At 43.8% G+C, this 12,296-nt stretch overlaps 3 protein-coding genes and 1 pseudogene across 3 annotated transcripts in view; 3 read left to right on the top strand and 1 right to left on the bottom strand.

The window, feature by feature from the left end:
* Positions 1 to 1,160: 1,160 nt before the first annotated feature.
* On the bottom strand, positions 1,161 to 1,621 carry LOC122544594 (late histone H2B.L4-like). Its single transcript, XM_043683913.1, has one exon. It carries the CDS (start codon positions 1,589 to 1,591, stop codon positions 1,211 to 1,213), a length of 381 nt encoding a protein of 126 aa, XP_043539848.1. The 5' UTR covers positions 1,592 to 1,621; the 3' UTR covers positions 1,161 to 1,210.
* A 1,544-nt stretch (positions 1,622 to 3,165) lies between these two features.
* The window catches only part of LOC122544533 (histone H1.01-like), a 103,309-nt gene continuing 94,178 nt past the window's right edge, over positions 3,166 to 12,296 (top strand). The window contains exon 1 of the mRNA XM_043683847.1: positions 3,166 to 3,198. The gene's annotated coding sequence lies outside the window, so the exon portion shown is untranslated. The remainder of the gene's footprint in view (positions 3,199 to 12,296) is intronic.
* On the top strand, positions 3,220 to 3,785 carry LOC122544493 (annotated as a pseudogene).
* Positions 4,768 to 10,226, top strand: LOC122544565 (histone H3). Its single transcript, XM_043683881.1, has 2 exons — positions 4,768 to 5,256; positions 9,617 to 10,226. The coding sequence occupies exon 1, from the start codon at positions 4,810 to 4,812 to the stop codon at positions 5,218 to 5,220; it is 411 nt and encodes a 136-aa protein (XP_043539816.1). The 5' UTR covers positions 4,768 to 4,809; the 3' UTR covers positions 5,221 to 5,256; positions 9,617 to 10,226.

The raw sequence follows: 12,296 nt of genomic DNA, 5'->3' as shown, positions 1-12,296 counted from the left end.
GGGATTGAGTTTAAGAGTCGTGAGATCTTGTTGCAGCTCTATAAAACTTTGGTTAGACCGCACTTGGAATACTGTGTCCAGTTCTGGTCGCCCTATTATCAGAAAGATGTGGATGCTTTGGAGAGGGTTCAGAGGAGGTTTACCAGAATGCTGCCTGGACTGAAGGGCTTATTTTATGAGGAGAGGTTGACTGAGCTCGGACTTTTTTCATTGGAGAAGAGGGGACCTAATTGAGGTATACAAGATAATGAAAGGCATAGATAGAGTCGATAGCCAGAGACTATTTCCCAGGGCAGAAATGATTAACACGAGGGGTCACAGTTTTAAGCTGGTTGGAGGAAAGTATAGAGGGGATGTCAGGGGCGGTTTCTTTACACAGAGAGCTGTGAGAACATGGAATGCGTTGCCAGCAGCAGTTGGTGGAGGCAGGGTCTTTGGGGACATTTAAGAGACTACTGGACGTGCATATGGTCTCAGAAATTTAAGGGTGCATACATGAGGATCAGTGGTCGGCACAACATCGTGGGCTGAAGGGCTTGTTCTATGCTGTACTGTTCTATGTTCTATATACTTCACACCGTCTTACTCTCCCTCATTTGCCGACCTCCATCTGTCCACTTCTGATTTTATAAGCGGATTATTTTCTAAACCTTAAGAAGCTGAAACAAAACGGGCCAAACATTGCAGTCTGTAACCGGTCTTTTCACTTCACATTTCTTTAGCACACCCAACATGCTAAGAAAGCGGCACACAACGTTCTTCCGGCTCAGGATCAATGGAGAACACGGGTTTTAGACGATCTTTTAAAGTCGTCCTCCCTTGTCGTACTCGATCAGATTCAGCAAAAGCCCCACATTTCAGTCCGGAAGCAGTGTTGGTGTTCTCTCGGTTCACTTTGAAAGTCTCTCCGACAACAGGGAGTGGGACTGAAAGATGTCGGCACTTTTTGTCTGCGACGGGTGCAGAGACAAGATGAAAAATGACTCACTGGCGCTTAATCCACTTTCTCCAACCCAACCCCCATTAATTCGCGAAGTACTTGCAAAAACAAATGCATATCGCACTAAAATTAAAAATACCTCGTCAAGAATCATATGCAATCAAAACAAACAAATCGTAAACAATTGGTTCAACTGTCTCGGGGAAGTTGTGGGTGGCTCTTATAAGAGCCTTTGGGTTGTGGATGTGTGTTTTAGTGCAATGCGGCCCTTCACTTGGAGCTGGTGTACTTGGTCACCGCCTTTGTGCCCTCCGACACGGCGTGCTTGGCCAGCTCCCCGGGCAGCAGCAGCCGCACGGCGGTCTGGATCTCCCGGGAGCTGATGGTGCTGCGCTTGTTGTAATGGGCCAGGCGGGAAGCCTCCCCCGCGATGCGCTCGAAAATATCGCTGACGAACGAGTTCATGATGCTCATGGCCTTGGAGGAGATGCCGGTGTCGGGGTGAACCTGCTTCATCACTTTGTAGATGTAGATGGAGTAACTTTCTTTCCTGGTCCGCCTCCTCTTCTTGCCTCCCTTCGCTGGCGCCTTCTTGATGATTTTCTTCGCGCCCTTCTTGGAGGGTTGCTGTACTTTCTTCTCATCAGCCATAGCACCACTCACTTTCAGACACAGAATAAGGGAAAGCGGACTCGGAGTTCCCTTTTTATAGACTGACGGCATCAGCAATGCTCATGCCGGATGGGGGAAAGCCTGATTCCTGATTGGGTAGTTTACACTGACGATATTCACAAAATCTCAGTCTCTCTGGTTACTATGATTTGCAATGTGATTCTGTCAGAATTTGCAATGAAATGTGAAATGGATGGTTATTCTGTTCCTGTCAGTCTGACTGAGGGAGGTTTATTGTGTCCCTGTCACTCAGAAAGCGACTGTGGTGTTGTCCTCTGTTTCCTTTTGCTCGTTGTTGTGATGATATGGGAGTGGAAGGGTATGTTTCTAGCTCCACACTCTCGACTCCAATCTGTGCCCGTCTGTTTCTGGGATGTATTTTTGTAAACTCTACTCCACAGTCTTTACATGTCAGTATGTTACTGGACTGTAATTCAAACCTTCTTAAGCGTAAATTGTTGTTTTACTCTATCGGTGTCATCCATTGACTTTGGACAGACTCAGGTGGGACTGACTACCCTGCACTTCTATACCCTATGAAAATCAACTTCTGCAAATTGAAGTTGGGTTTGTAATTATAACTCCAGCATTTTGATAAGGAATAATTCTTTGTATATTGTTACTGACAATATCTGCAATGTCACTGCTGATGTTACATTGTTTATGCCAGTTTCTAGCTAATCCTATTATATCCTAACAATTTATTACTTTGCAAATGACTCAGTACTTCATGCTGTAACTGCCAGTTTGTTGTTTCTAATATTGTGTTTACTCAGTTTCAGTCAATCACTGGCATGTCAGAGAGCAAATAACTCAACATTTCAAAGTTTCTGATAAAATGGATGGCTAATCTTTTTTCACTCCATCCCTGATATGTCTCGGTAACTTGTAACTGAATCGATCAGTATGTGATCTATGAGCACACACATCAGTAAGTTACAGATAAAGTGTTTGGTGAATGATGCCTCCCATTCCTGTCATGCAGATACAGTGTCTATGCTGTTGTTATTAATTTCTTTCAATCTTGTCACTTTAAATATCTCAGAGCAGAAGACCATAAGAAGCATGAGAAGTCTGTGGCATTTTTATCTGCCTGTGTACTCTGTCATGAGAACAGATCACAAAGGCTTTAGTTATGATCTTCATCTCATTTTGATGTTTAGCACCCATAGCCAAAGACACTCTCATGTATCAAGTCTCTCTTTCGAAACTCAAAAATATTTTCAATTCAAGGCAATATATTTGTTGGTTTCAAGATTTCGGTCCAAAAGTAGCGACAATGTCGCCGCTCAGCTCAGAGAGCCCCATCAGTGCATCAGCAAAATGCATCTAACTCGACAACGGAGCCATCGATTCGAGTGAAAACTTTTCGGGCGTAAAGCTTCCGTTGTCAGGGTAAGGAGCGATCGAGTCTGCCTCTCTGGAGATGCGGAATTTCAGAGGAATCGGAGAGTTTAGCCCGTTAGAGAAACACAGAGAGGCACCAGGAGCAAGTTGTCCCTGCGCCGTCCGCTCGCTGCCTTGAAGTTGCTTAGTGCCGCCGCCAACAGCTTCATTGCTGACCCAGTTCAGACTGACCCAGAGAGATTCAGCGCAGAGTTCTCAACATGAGCGACAGAGCCGCTGCTCCCACCAAAGCCAAGACTCCCAAGAAGAAGGCGGCGGCTCCCAGGGGAAAAAAACATCCGGTCCCGGGTTGGGAGAGCTGATTCTGAAGGTTGTCGGGGATATCAAGGATCGCAAAGGAACGTCTCTGTCTGCTACAAAGAAGGCGCTGGAGAGAAGCGGGATCGATGTGGGAAAGCGAAAGGCACAGATCAGGGTGAGTATCAGGAGGTGCCTGGCGAACGGCTCCCTTGTTCTGGTCAAGGGCCAGGGCGTCTCCGGCTCCTTCAAACTCCCTAAAAATCCAATCAAGGCAAAAGCGGGAAAGAAGGCGGGAACATCAGCCGCCAAGAAACCGGCCGTGAAGAAATCCCAGGCCAAGAATGCGACAGCCAAGAAGTCCCCAGCCAAGAAAGCGAGCGGCAAGAAGGCGGCACCGCCAAAGAAAGCGGTGAGCAAAGCAGCGCCAAAGAAACGGACTCCTGTGAAGAAGGTGAAAAAGACCAAGGGCCCTAAAACCCCCAAACCCCTCAGCAAACCGGCTAAAAGCAAGGCCAAGCCCAAGTGACCAAGACAGCAGCAAAGAAGTGAACCAGTCAGTGTAATGTATAACCATCTGAACCCAAAGGCTCTTATCAGAGCCACCCACATCTCAGGAAAGAGCTGAGCCCGGATCCAATGATCCCCGTCCCAGCGCCGAGCGCAGACCTGCCTTAGATATTAATTGATCTGAATTACTCAAATAAACACTCCCCACGGTGCCATGGTTTACGAAAGCGGAGACCTGTGAATGCGGAAGGTATCACATACGGAAGGTTTATTGATCTTCACCTGGTTATTTCACTTTGCGACTTATAACTGTCCCGAGTCACGAATGTGACATATTGTAGTATTTGTATTTCATTGACCCGTTCAGGGATGTTACTTTGTTCAGTTTTGATTCTGAGACGCTGCGGATGTTTTCATGGCGTGTTCCTTCCATCTGCCTGTTACAGACAGTTCAGGTAGCAATTCCACATTGTCTTCGGGCTAATTACAATCTGGGGGTAATTAAAATAATAACAGATAAAGTGAGATTCTGTCCTTTTATCGTATCCACTGTATTAGCTTTTAAGATGTTTAAATTGGCGGGGTTATTTAGATTAAAGGCCGATACAAGTTCGGTTGTTCAGTTTGTCTGGGCTGTTTTAAACCCCGCGCTTTCCTCCTGCCTGTTACAAACAGGTCAGGCAATGATCCCGCCTCCTGTCCGCGCTGCCAGCTAACTAGGTTTTAAAGAATTACTATAAAATATTAAATTTCATCTTAGTTGCTTTGCGTTTGAATGGTTAATTTAATTTCAGGGTTTGTGAGGGTGAATTTGGCGGGCATTTTCAAACTGACCAACTGTCATTTCACGTTACCCAATCAGACTCCAACAATTCTTTTCCTGCCTTTTCTGTGCCTTCCGGAGCTGTTTCTGTGGGTTGAGGGACAGGGCTGTATCCAATCCCAGCTCTAGGGCGGGCTCTCCATTCCCTTAAATAGGCAGCACCGCAGCAGCCTCAGCATTGACAGCAGTAACCTGTGTGTGTTACAGAGAGTTGAAGAGAATGGCCAGAACCAAGCAGACAGCGCGCAAATCCACCGGAGGGAAAGCTCCCCGCAAGCAGCTGGCGACCAAAGCGGCCCGCAAGAGCGCTCCGGCCACGGGCGGAGTGAAGAAGCCTCATCGCTACAGGCCCGGCACGGTGGCTCTGCGGGAGATCCGCCGCTACCAGAAATCCACCGAGCTGCTGATCCGCAAACTGCCCTTCCAGCGCCTGGTGCGAGAGATCGCTCAGGACTTCAAGACCGACCTGCGCTTCCAGAGCTCGGCGGTGATGGCCCTGCAGGAGGCCAGCGAGGCTTACCTGGTGGGGCTGTTTGAGGACACCAACCTGTGTGCCATCCACGCCAAGCGGGTCACCATCATGCCCAAAGACATCCAGCTGGCCCGCCGGATCCGCGGGGAGCGCGCCTAAACGGAGCCTGGCCGGTCTGGCACATTCACCCCGAGAGTAAGAGAACAACAACGGCTCTTTTCAGAGCCACTAAACCATCCAGAGAGAGCGGGAAGCGATAGGGGACCTGAGAGCATAGCATTAATTTGTTCTCGCCGCACTAAGTCAATTCTGTTGTTATTACATATACTTTGAATCTAGCCGAGCCGAGGGGAGTTAGTCGGAAGACACGGCTTTCAGCAGCAGTGATTAGTACATTGCCAATGAATGTTATGTAATTTTCACACAATATATTAGGTCGGGGAATGTTTATTCCGGATGAAATCCCCTCTCTCCTCACTGTCTCCCTTGGTGTTCCCACCAGCTGTAACTATATGGCCATTGCTGAGAAAGCAGGCGGGAAAACATGGCGCCAAATCATCAACCTTTTTCTTTCACATTTGAAAATCCCGCCACGATGTAGATCAGAGAAGGCCGTTTTACAGAACACAACGCATTCGTACTGAGTCATTAATTTGCTTTTCGATTTATAAAAGTCCAATTCACACAATCTTTCTTTAGTGTACTGAGTCCAGAAGCTATTTAAAGGATTCGAGATTCTCTTCGAAGGGAAGGTTCAGACTCGATGGGCCGAATGCCCTCATTCAGCCCTGTCAGGATTTCATGAACGTTCTTTGCCATGAGCGCATTAATAACGAACACCGCTCTTAGATATTATTTTAATATCGTGCTCCTTTATTGCAAAAGCTCCACATTAACTTCCTGTCCGGCAACTGTTCTGGTTCTGGTTTGATCTCGTTCATTTTGAAAGCTTCTAGCTGACAGCAGAAAGCCTCATTTAAATCATTCAATCATCATTCCCACCCAACAGAACCCGCGCGGAGTTTTGGAAATTGAAAAATATCAGTGTGTAAATGTATTTACCCGTGGGTCTGTTTCCCGGGGGTGACAATCAGGGCTCCCATCCCAACCGGGGCTTGTAGCTCCTGGAATAATCAAATGTTAGAGAGTAACTTGAGCAAATAGCAGCAAACCGGAAAAAAAAGATTTACTGGTGTTTAATATGTTCCAATTTGAAAAGCCCTCCGATTTACAAACAACGGAGTATGTTTTGCATTGAAAAAGAGGACGTTGTTCAGAGGAGAATCCATCAATTAATTCTGTCTGAAGCATATATTTGTAACCAAGTTAAAAATCACACAACACCAGGTTATAGTCCAACAGGTTTAATTGGAAGCACACTAGCTTTCGGAGCACTGCTCCTTCATCAGGTGGATGTCTCTGAAAGCTAGTGCTTCCAATTAAACCTGTTGGACTATAACCTGGTGTTGTGTGATTTTTAACTTTGTACATCCCTGTCCAACATCGGCATCTCCAAATCATACTTCAGACAATCTCTCTCGCTCATCCATTTGCCTAACCGCATCTATCTCTTTCTACATTTTTTTTTCTTTTCTGGACCTGAAGAACTGGCAGAAACACAAAAGAAGCTCCAAGAACTGCAATATGCAATTAATCTCTTCATTTTACATTTCAAAAACACTCCGGTATGTTGATCAAACATCACAGAACGTTCTTCCGGGTGAGCTCATTAATCGTCTTTAGACAATATTTTAATGTCGCCCTGCCCTTTCGCACTAGTTCTCACATCAGCAAAAGCTCCACATTTGCCATCCCAGTCCTGCAGCTGTTCTGGTTTGATCTCGGTTCATTTTGAAAATCTCTCACCGACAGCAGAAAGCCTCATTTACTGTAATCTGAAATCAGACAAAACAGCGCCGAGACCCAGGTTCGAGTCGACCAGGCATAGAACTAAAGACTTAGACCGCCAATCGTAGGATGCCCTTCAAGAAATAGAAACAGCTGAAAAATGACTCACGAATGCTCCACAGCAAGGGGAAACGGTACTGAAGACACAATAATTAAATAATGTGCAACAATAAAAAAAAGCAAGATGAATAGACAAATGCAGAATAAATCTCATTTTCAAACAAAAGAAACTTCAACAATGTCTCCGTTCAAGTCGAAACCAAATGTCTCCGTGATAACACAGAACCCTGAGCAAGATGAGGTCCTAGGGAGTGTTGGTGAACAAAGAGACTTTGGAGTGCAGGTTCGTAGCTCCTTGAAAGTGGAGTCACATGTAGATAGGATAGTGAAGAAGGCGTTTAGTATGCTTTCTTTTATTGTTCAGAGTATTGAATACAAGAGTTGGGAGGTCATTTTGCGGCTGTACAGGGCATCGGTTAGACCCCTGTTGAATATTGCATGCAATTCTGGTCTCCTTCCTATCGGAAATATGTTGTGAAATCTGAAAGGGTTCAGAAAAGATTTACAAGCATGTTGCCAGGGTTGGAGGATTTGAGCCATAGGGAAAGGCTGAACAGACTGGGGCTGTTTTCCCTGGAGGTGAGTGGTGACCTTATAGAGGTTTACAAAATTATGAGGGGCATGGATAGGGTAAATAGACAAAGTCTTTTCCCTGGGATCGGGGAGTCCAGAACTAGAGGGTGAGAGGGGAATGATATAAAAGCGACCTAAGGGGCAACATTCTCACACGAGGATGGTGCGGGTATGTAATGAGCTGCTAGAGGAAGTGGTGGAGGCTGGTACAATTGCAACACTTAAAAGGTATATGAATAGGAAGGTTTTGGAGGGATATGGGCCGGGTGCTGGCAGGTAGGACTAGATTGGGTTAGGATATCTGGTCGGCATGGACGGGTTGGACCGAAGAGTCTGTTTCTGTGCTATATATCTCTATGACTCCATGCTAGCAAATGAGATTTGATTAGTTTAGGGTATCTGGTCAGTGTGCACTAGTTGGATCAAAGGCTGTATGTCTCTACAACCTGAAAGTTACAGGTTGATAAGTAGACTCTCATATATATACACAGCAAAAACTTGACAGGTGACATATGATAAATGCAATTACATAGTCAGAAACCAAAGACTGACAGGTACAAATTAATCACTGCACCCTGAGCAAAAGCTGACGTGCATATACTCATACAGCACAGAAAAGCCCTTCAGGTATCGTGTCTGCACCCACAATATCTACCACTGAAGGTTTGCTAATTCCCTGCACTTGTCCCATATCCTTAAATGGTATGACATTTCAAGTGCTCATCCAAATACTTTTTCGAGGTTAAGGTTTCTGGGCTCCACTGCCTTCCCAGGCAGTATTTTCCAGATTTCCATGACTTGCTGAGTGAAAGAGATTTTCCCTCAATATATTTACCCCTTACTCTACACCGTAGTGAGAATCCATATCCTTTGCCATATTCGAACCCAATCATCACTTGTGATTGATCGCTCAAACAAGGGAAACGGCTTCTCTACATTCACCCTCTCCATACGCCTCATAATTTTCCACACCACAATCATGTGCCACCACCTCAGACATCTCTGCTCTAGAAAAAAACAATCCAACCTCATTTAGTCTCTCCTTTTTTTTTTGGAAGTAATATTTGTGTTTTGATCCTAACCCCCATACTGGGTCGGGGTTTGACATTGCTGCTATCACTGTCGGCTCATTGTGAATGATTTGTTCTGGCAACCTGAAGCAGCGCATGCGCAATGCTGCCCCTTCCCCAATGTTGACTGTTCCTGAGTAGAGGAGCGCATGCGTGAGGCCCTCCCCCAGCGCTGCCATTGAGGAGCATTTACTCAGTGAGTGCAAGAGGTTTGTTTGAAACAGACCGCAATGGAGAGATCAGCGCCCAGGGAAGCGAGGGAACAGCAGGCTCCTTCCAGCAGCACATCGGGATGGGAGCCTGGGACACAGAGGGGGCTCCGAGACCGGGATTGATTCGGGGTGAGTTCAGGGAGAACCGGGGGCTGTTTGTAAGAGGCCGAGCGGAGCAGGAACTGGTCCCGGAACTTGGAGTGAGCGGGCTGGGGGGAAGAGAGAGGCCTTTCTCGGGCTGTGTGTGGGCCTACTGAGGGAGGCAGAGCGGGAAGAAGCCGCTGTGGAACATTCTTGTGGTTTTTAATCCCCTAAACTCTGATGGGAATTCTGTTTGGCTTCTGTTTCACGCTGTTTGTTGATATGGGGCGGTGAATAATGGAAGCACAGACCATAATTTTGTGACAATTCTATAAAGGACATTAGACATAGCGTCCCTTGTTCTTTCCTTCAACATTTAGTGTATTGGCATCTTGCTATTGATGTATGTCAGCATTGTAGCTGCTTCAGGAATTCCCATTCATGGATGTGTGCAGATGTTACTTCTGGATCTCACCCAATTGTTGCAAAGATGCAAATAAAAGAAAAGGAGACCAGGAGCAACTCGGAAAGAGTGGAATTGAAACCTTGTTCTGATTAAATTGCTAGGATTAAAAATACCTTAATGATTATTAACTGACTACCACACTGATCAGTTTAATGTTGCCTAACTTGACTTATGTTGATTTACAGCTGAAACATCTTCCGTCTTCGTCCAAGCAAGTATTTGAATGATGAAGACAATGTCATATTTCCTAAGTACAAAGCTGCTTTGTGACCAGCTGCTTCAAACAAACAGCAGGTATGTGAAAGCAGAGAGCAACCTTTCCACAGGTACAGAGCAGACTGGATCAGACTTAGTTTGAGCTCAATTTCCAGAGATGTATCCAAACAAGCAAACAGTCAGACTCAATTGCGGAAAGACAAGTTCCTTTTTTCTCTGCATTCTCCATAGACATCTTCCCAGTTTCAATTAATATAATTCATAGACCACTACCATTCACAGCATTTTTGAAGCTGACTGGTTGTCTGAAGTAGGCAATTGGTGTACTTAATCAAGTTTACATTTTAAAAGGGCATTTTAAATGCCACAAACCAGATAAACAATGAAATTATATAAAAGTATGATGTCAACAGCCATATGTGACAAGTAGTGAATAATTACTGAGAACACACACATACACAAAGGTACTGACTGATTCAGATTGAACCACCATATCAACACACAAGATACAGAGACTAACAGCGATGTACACACATTTACACTGTAGGAAACAGAAATGATAATATACAAAATGTTTACTCAAAACAAGCAACTAATCCCATTCAGCCAGCATTCCATTTCAATAAGTGTGTCATGGCAGCAGAGGAGCTGCCAACCCCACCTGATCTCAACATATTCACCTTGCATGGATAGAAATTACATTTTCACACTGTCCAGTATTAATTTTTTAATTAAAAAATGTGAGACTTGGTCTCAAATTCTACAAAGAATCCCAAATTCCCCACCCTATGAAATATCACAAAAAAGCAAAAAAATCGAATGTCATATCATCAATTTAACAATATTATCAAGTAATCACCCGTTAATTCAACAAAGAAATTTAGCCAATTTTGTAATTTGTAAATTTTTTTTTTTGCAAGAAAAGATCAACCATGTTCAATAAATTTGCCTGAATGATTTAAATCTTCTCCACTGTATGACAAAAATACAAGTCTTTTTGCTTTCCTCATTGCTCCATAGAGCATCAGGAGAGTACTGTTCATAGCTTGCACCGTCACACCACAGAGCAGGATTATGTAATACTCACAATAGAATAATGAAGTGAACTAGCCAATTCTCTTTCCTGTAGCAGGAACATTGTGGTCAGTCAGCTACAATACAATTTATTCGTTTGTTCCCCTTTCCTTTTGACACTACCAAAGGAATGTAACACCTATCCATTTCTCAACATTATTCACAAAAGTATGTAGCGATGCATTGAGGAAAAACTGATGACATCCTGAAGAACAGCCCATGGTATCATTCCTGCCCATTCGAGTCTGCGCTACAGGATTTGTAAAACTCTTTAATTTCCCATTGCACAATCCATGACACAAATCAAATGCACTGAGCAGAAACTAACAGGTGCATATTGATAAGTGCACTCACACATTCACATAGCTGAAATTGACAGGCAAAGATTAATATCTAAATTCAGAGTCACAAAGCAGAAGCTGGCATGTACAGTTTGATGACTGTACTTATACATTTACAGAGCAGTCAGATTGGTAACTATATTCTGATGTTCACATTGCAGAAAAGTTCATGTACAGATTACTAACTGCACACTAACACAAATAGGAGAAATCAACAAGGAGTAATTGAGGACAATATTTACATATCGGAACTGGCAGGTACAAATTGATAAGCATATTCACAACACAGAAGTTGATAGGATAAATGCACTCACACATTCACATGGCAGACACAGAGTTACAGATTAATAACTGCACACTTAAATACACAGAGCTGAAACTGATAGGAACAAATTAGTACACCCTGACATTCACATTGTAGTTACTGACCGAGAAAGTTTGATAACAAATGTATCATATTCACAAAGCAAATACTGACAGGAACAGATTAGTAATAACACTTGTTTCATATTGCATAAAGCACGGCAGAATCTGACAAGTATAGATCAATAACAATACTCAGTTTGACAAACAAAGCCTGACAACTACACTCTCATATTCAACTTATATTCACGTGGCGGAAACAGTTACAGCTTGATATCTACTCTCAACCATTCAAATTGCAGAAACTGACTGGGATAGATTGATGATGACACTCACACATTCGTTTGGCAGAAACTAACAGAGGTTCAACTCCATAACTAACATCACATATAGATGTTGGAGAAGCTGACAGCTCGAGACTGATAATTATACTCTCATTTACATTGCAGAAACTGAAATGGGTAACTGCACCCACATATTGACATAGAAACTGACAGGTACAGATTGATAACCACAGTCACACATTCCTATTGCATTAACTGACAGGGATATATTGACCCTCCCTTTGAGATATTCTAAAAAAAGTAAGAAAACAATCATTTATTCAAATTACCAATACAGCTTCCTACAACATCAAGGGATATACTTGATCAGGTCTGAGAGTTTGATACACCTTTATGTTTTTTTAACATATCTAACACCTCCACTTTTGGCATGTGGACTGATATCAAATATTTTTCAAGATATCAATATATATTTCCCCAAGTTTCCTAGCCTCCACTCCTATGTCTCCAGGCATAGAACAGTAACTGTACTCCCATATTCATTATACAAAAAATTGCAGATTCAGATTGATAAATGCATTCATACA

This window comes from Chiloscyllium plagiosum, chromosome 50, assembly GCF_004010195.1.
Source record: "Chiloscyllium plagiosum isolate BGI_BamShark_2017 chromosome 50, ASM401019v2, whole genome shotgun sequence".
Lineage (NCBI taxonomy): Eukaryota > Metazoa > Chordata > Chondrichthyes > Orectolobiformes > Hemiscylliidae > Chiloscyllium > Chiloscyllium plagiosum.
The sequence above is the reverse complement of the archived record's forward strand: the minus strand, read 5'-3'. Positions and strand labels throughout refer to the sequence as shown.

Excerpts from the sequence above, each read along its gene's own strand:
- LOC122544594 (XM_043683913.1), bottom strand. The coding sequence starts at position 1,591 with ATGGCTGATGAGAAGAAAGTACAGCAACCCTCCAAGAAGGGCGCGAAG.
- LOC122544565 (XM_043683881.1), top strand. The coding sequence starts at position 4,810 with ATGGCCAGAACCAAGCAGACAGCGCGCAAATCCACCGGAGGGAAAGCT.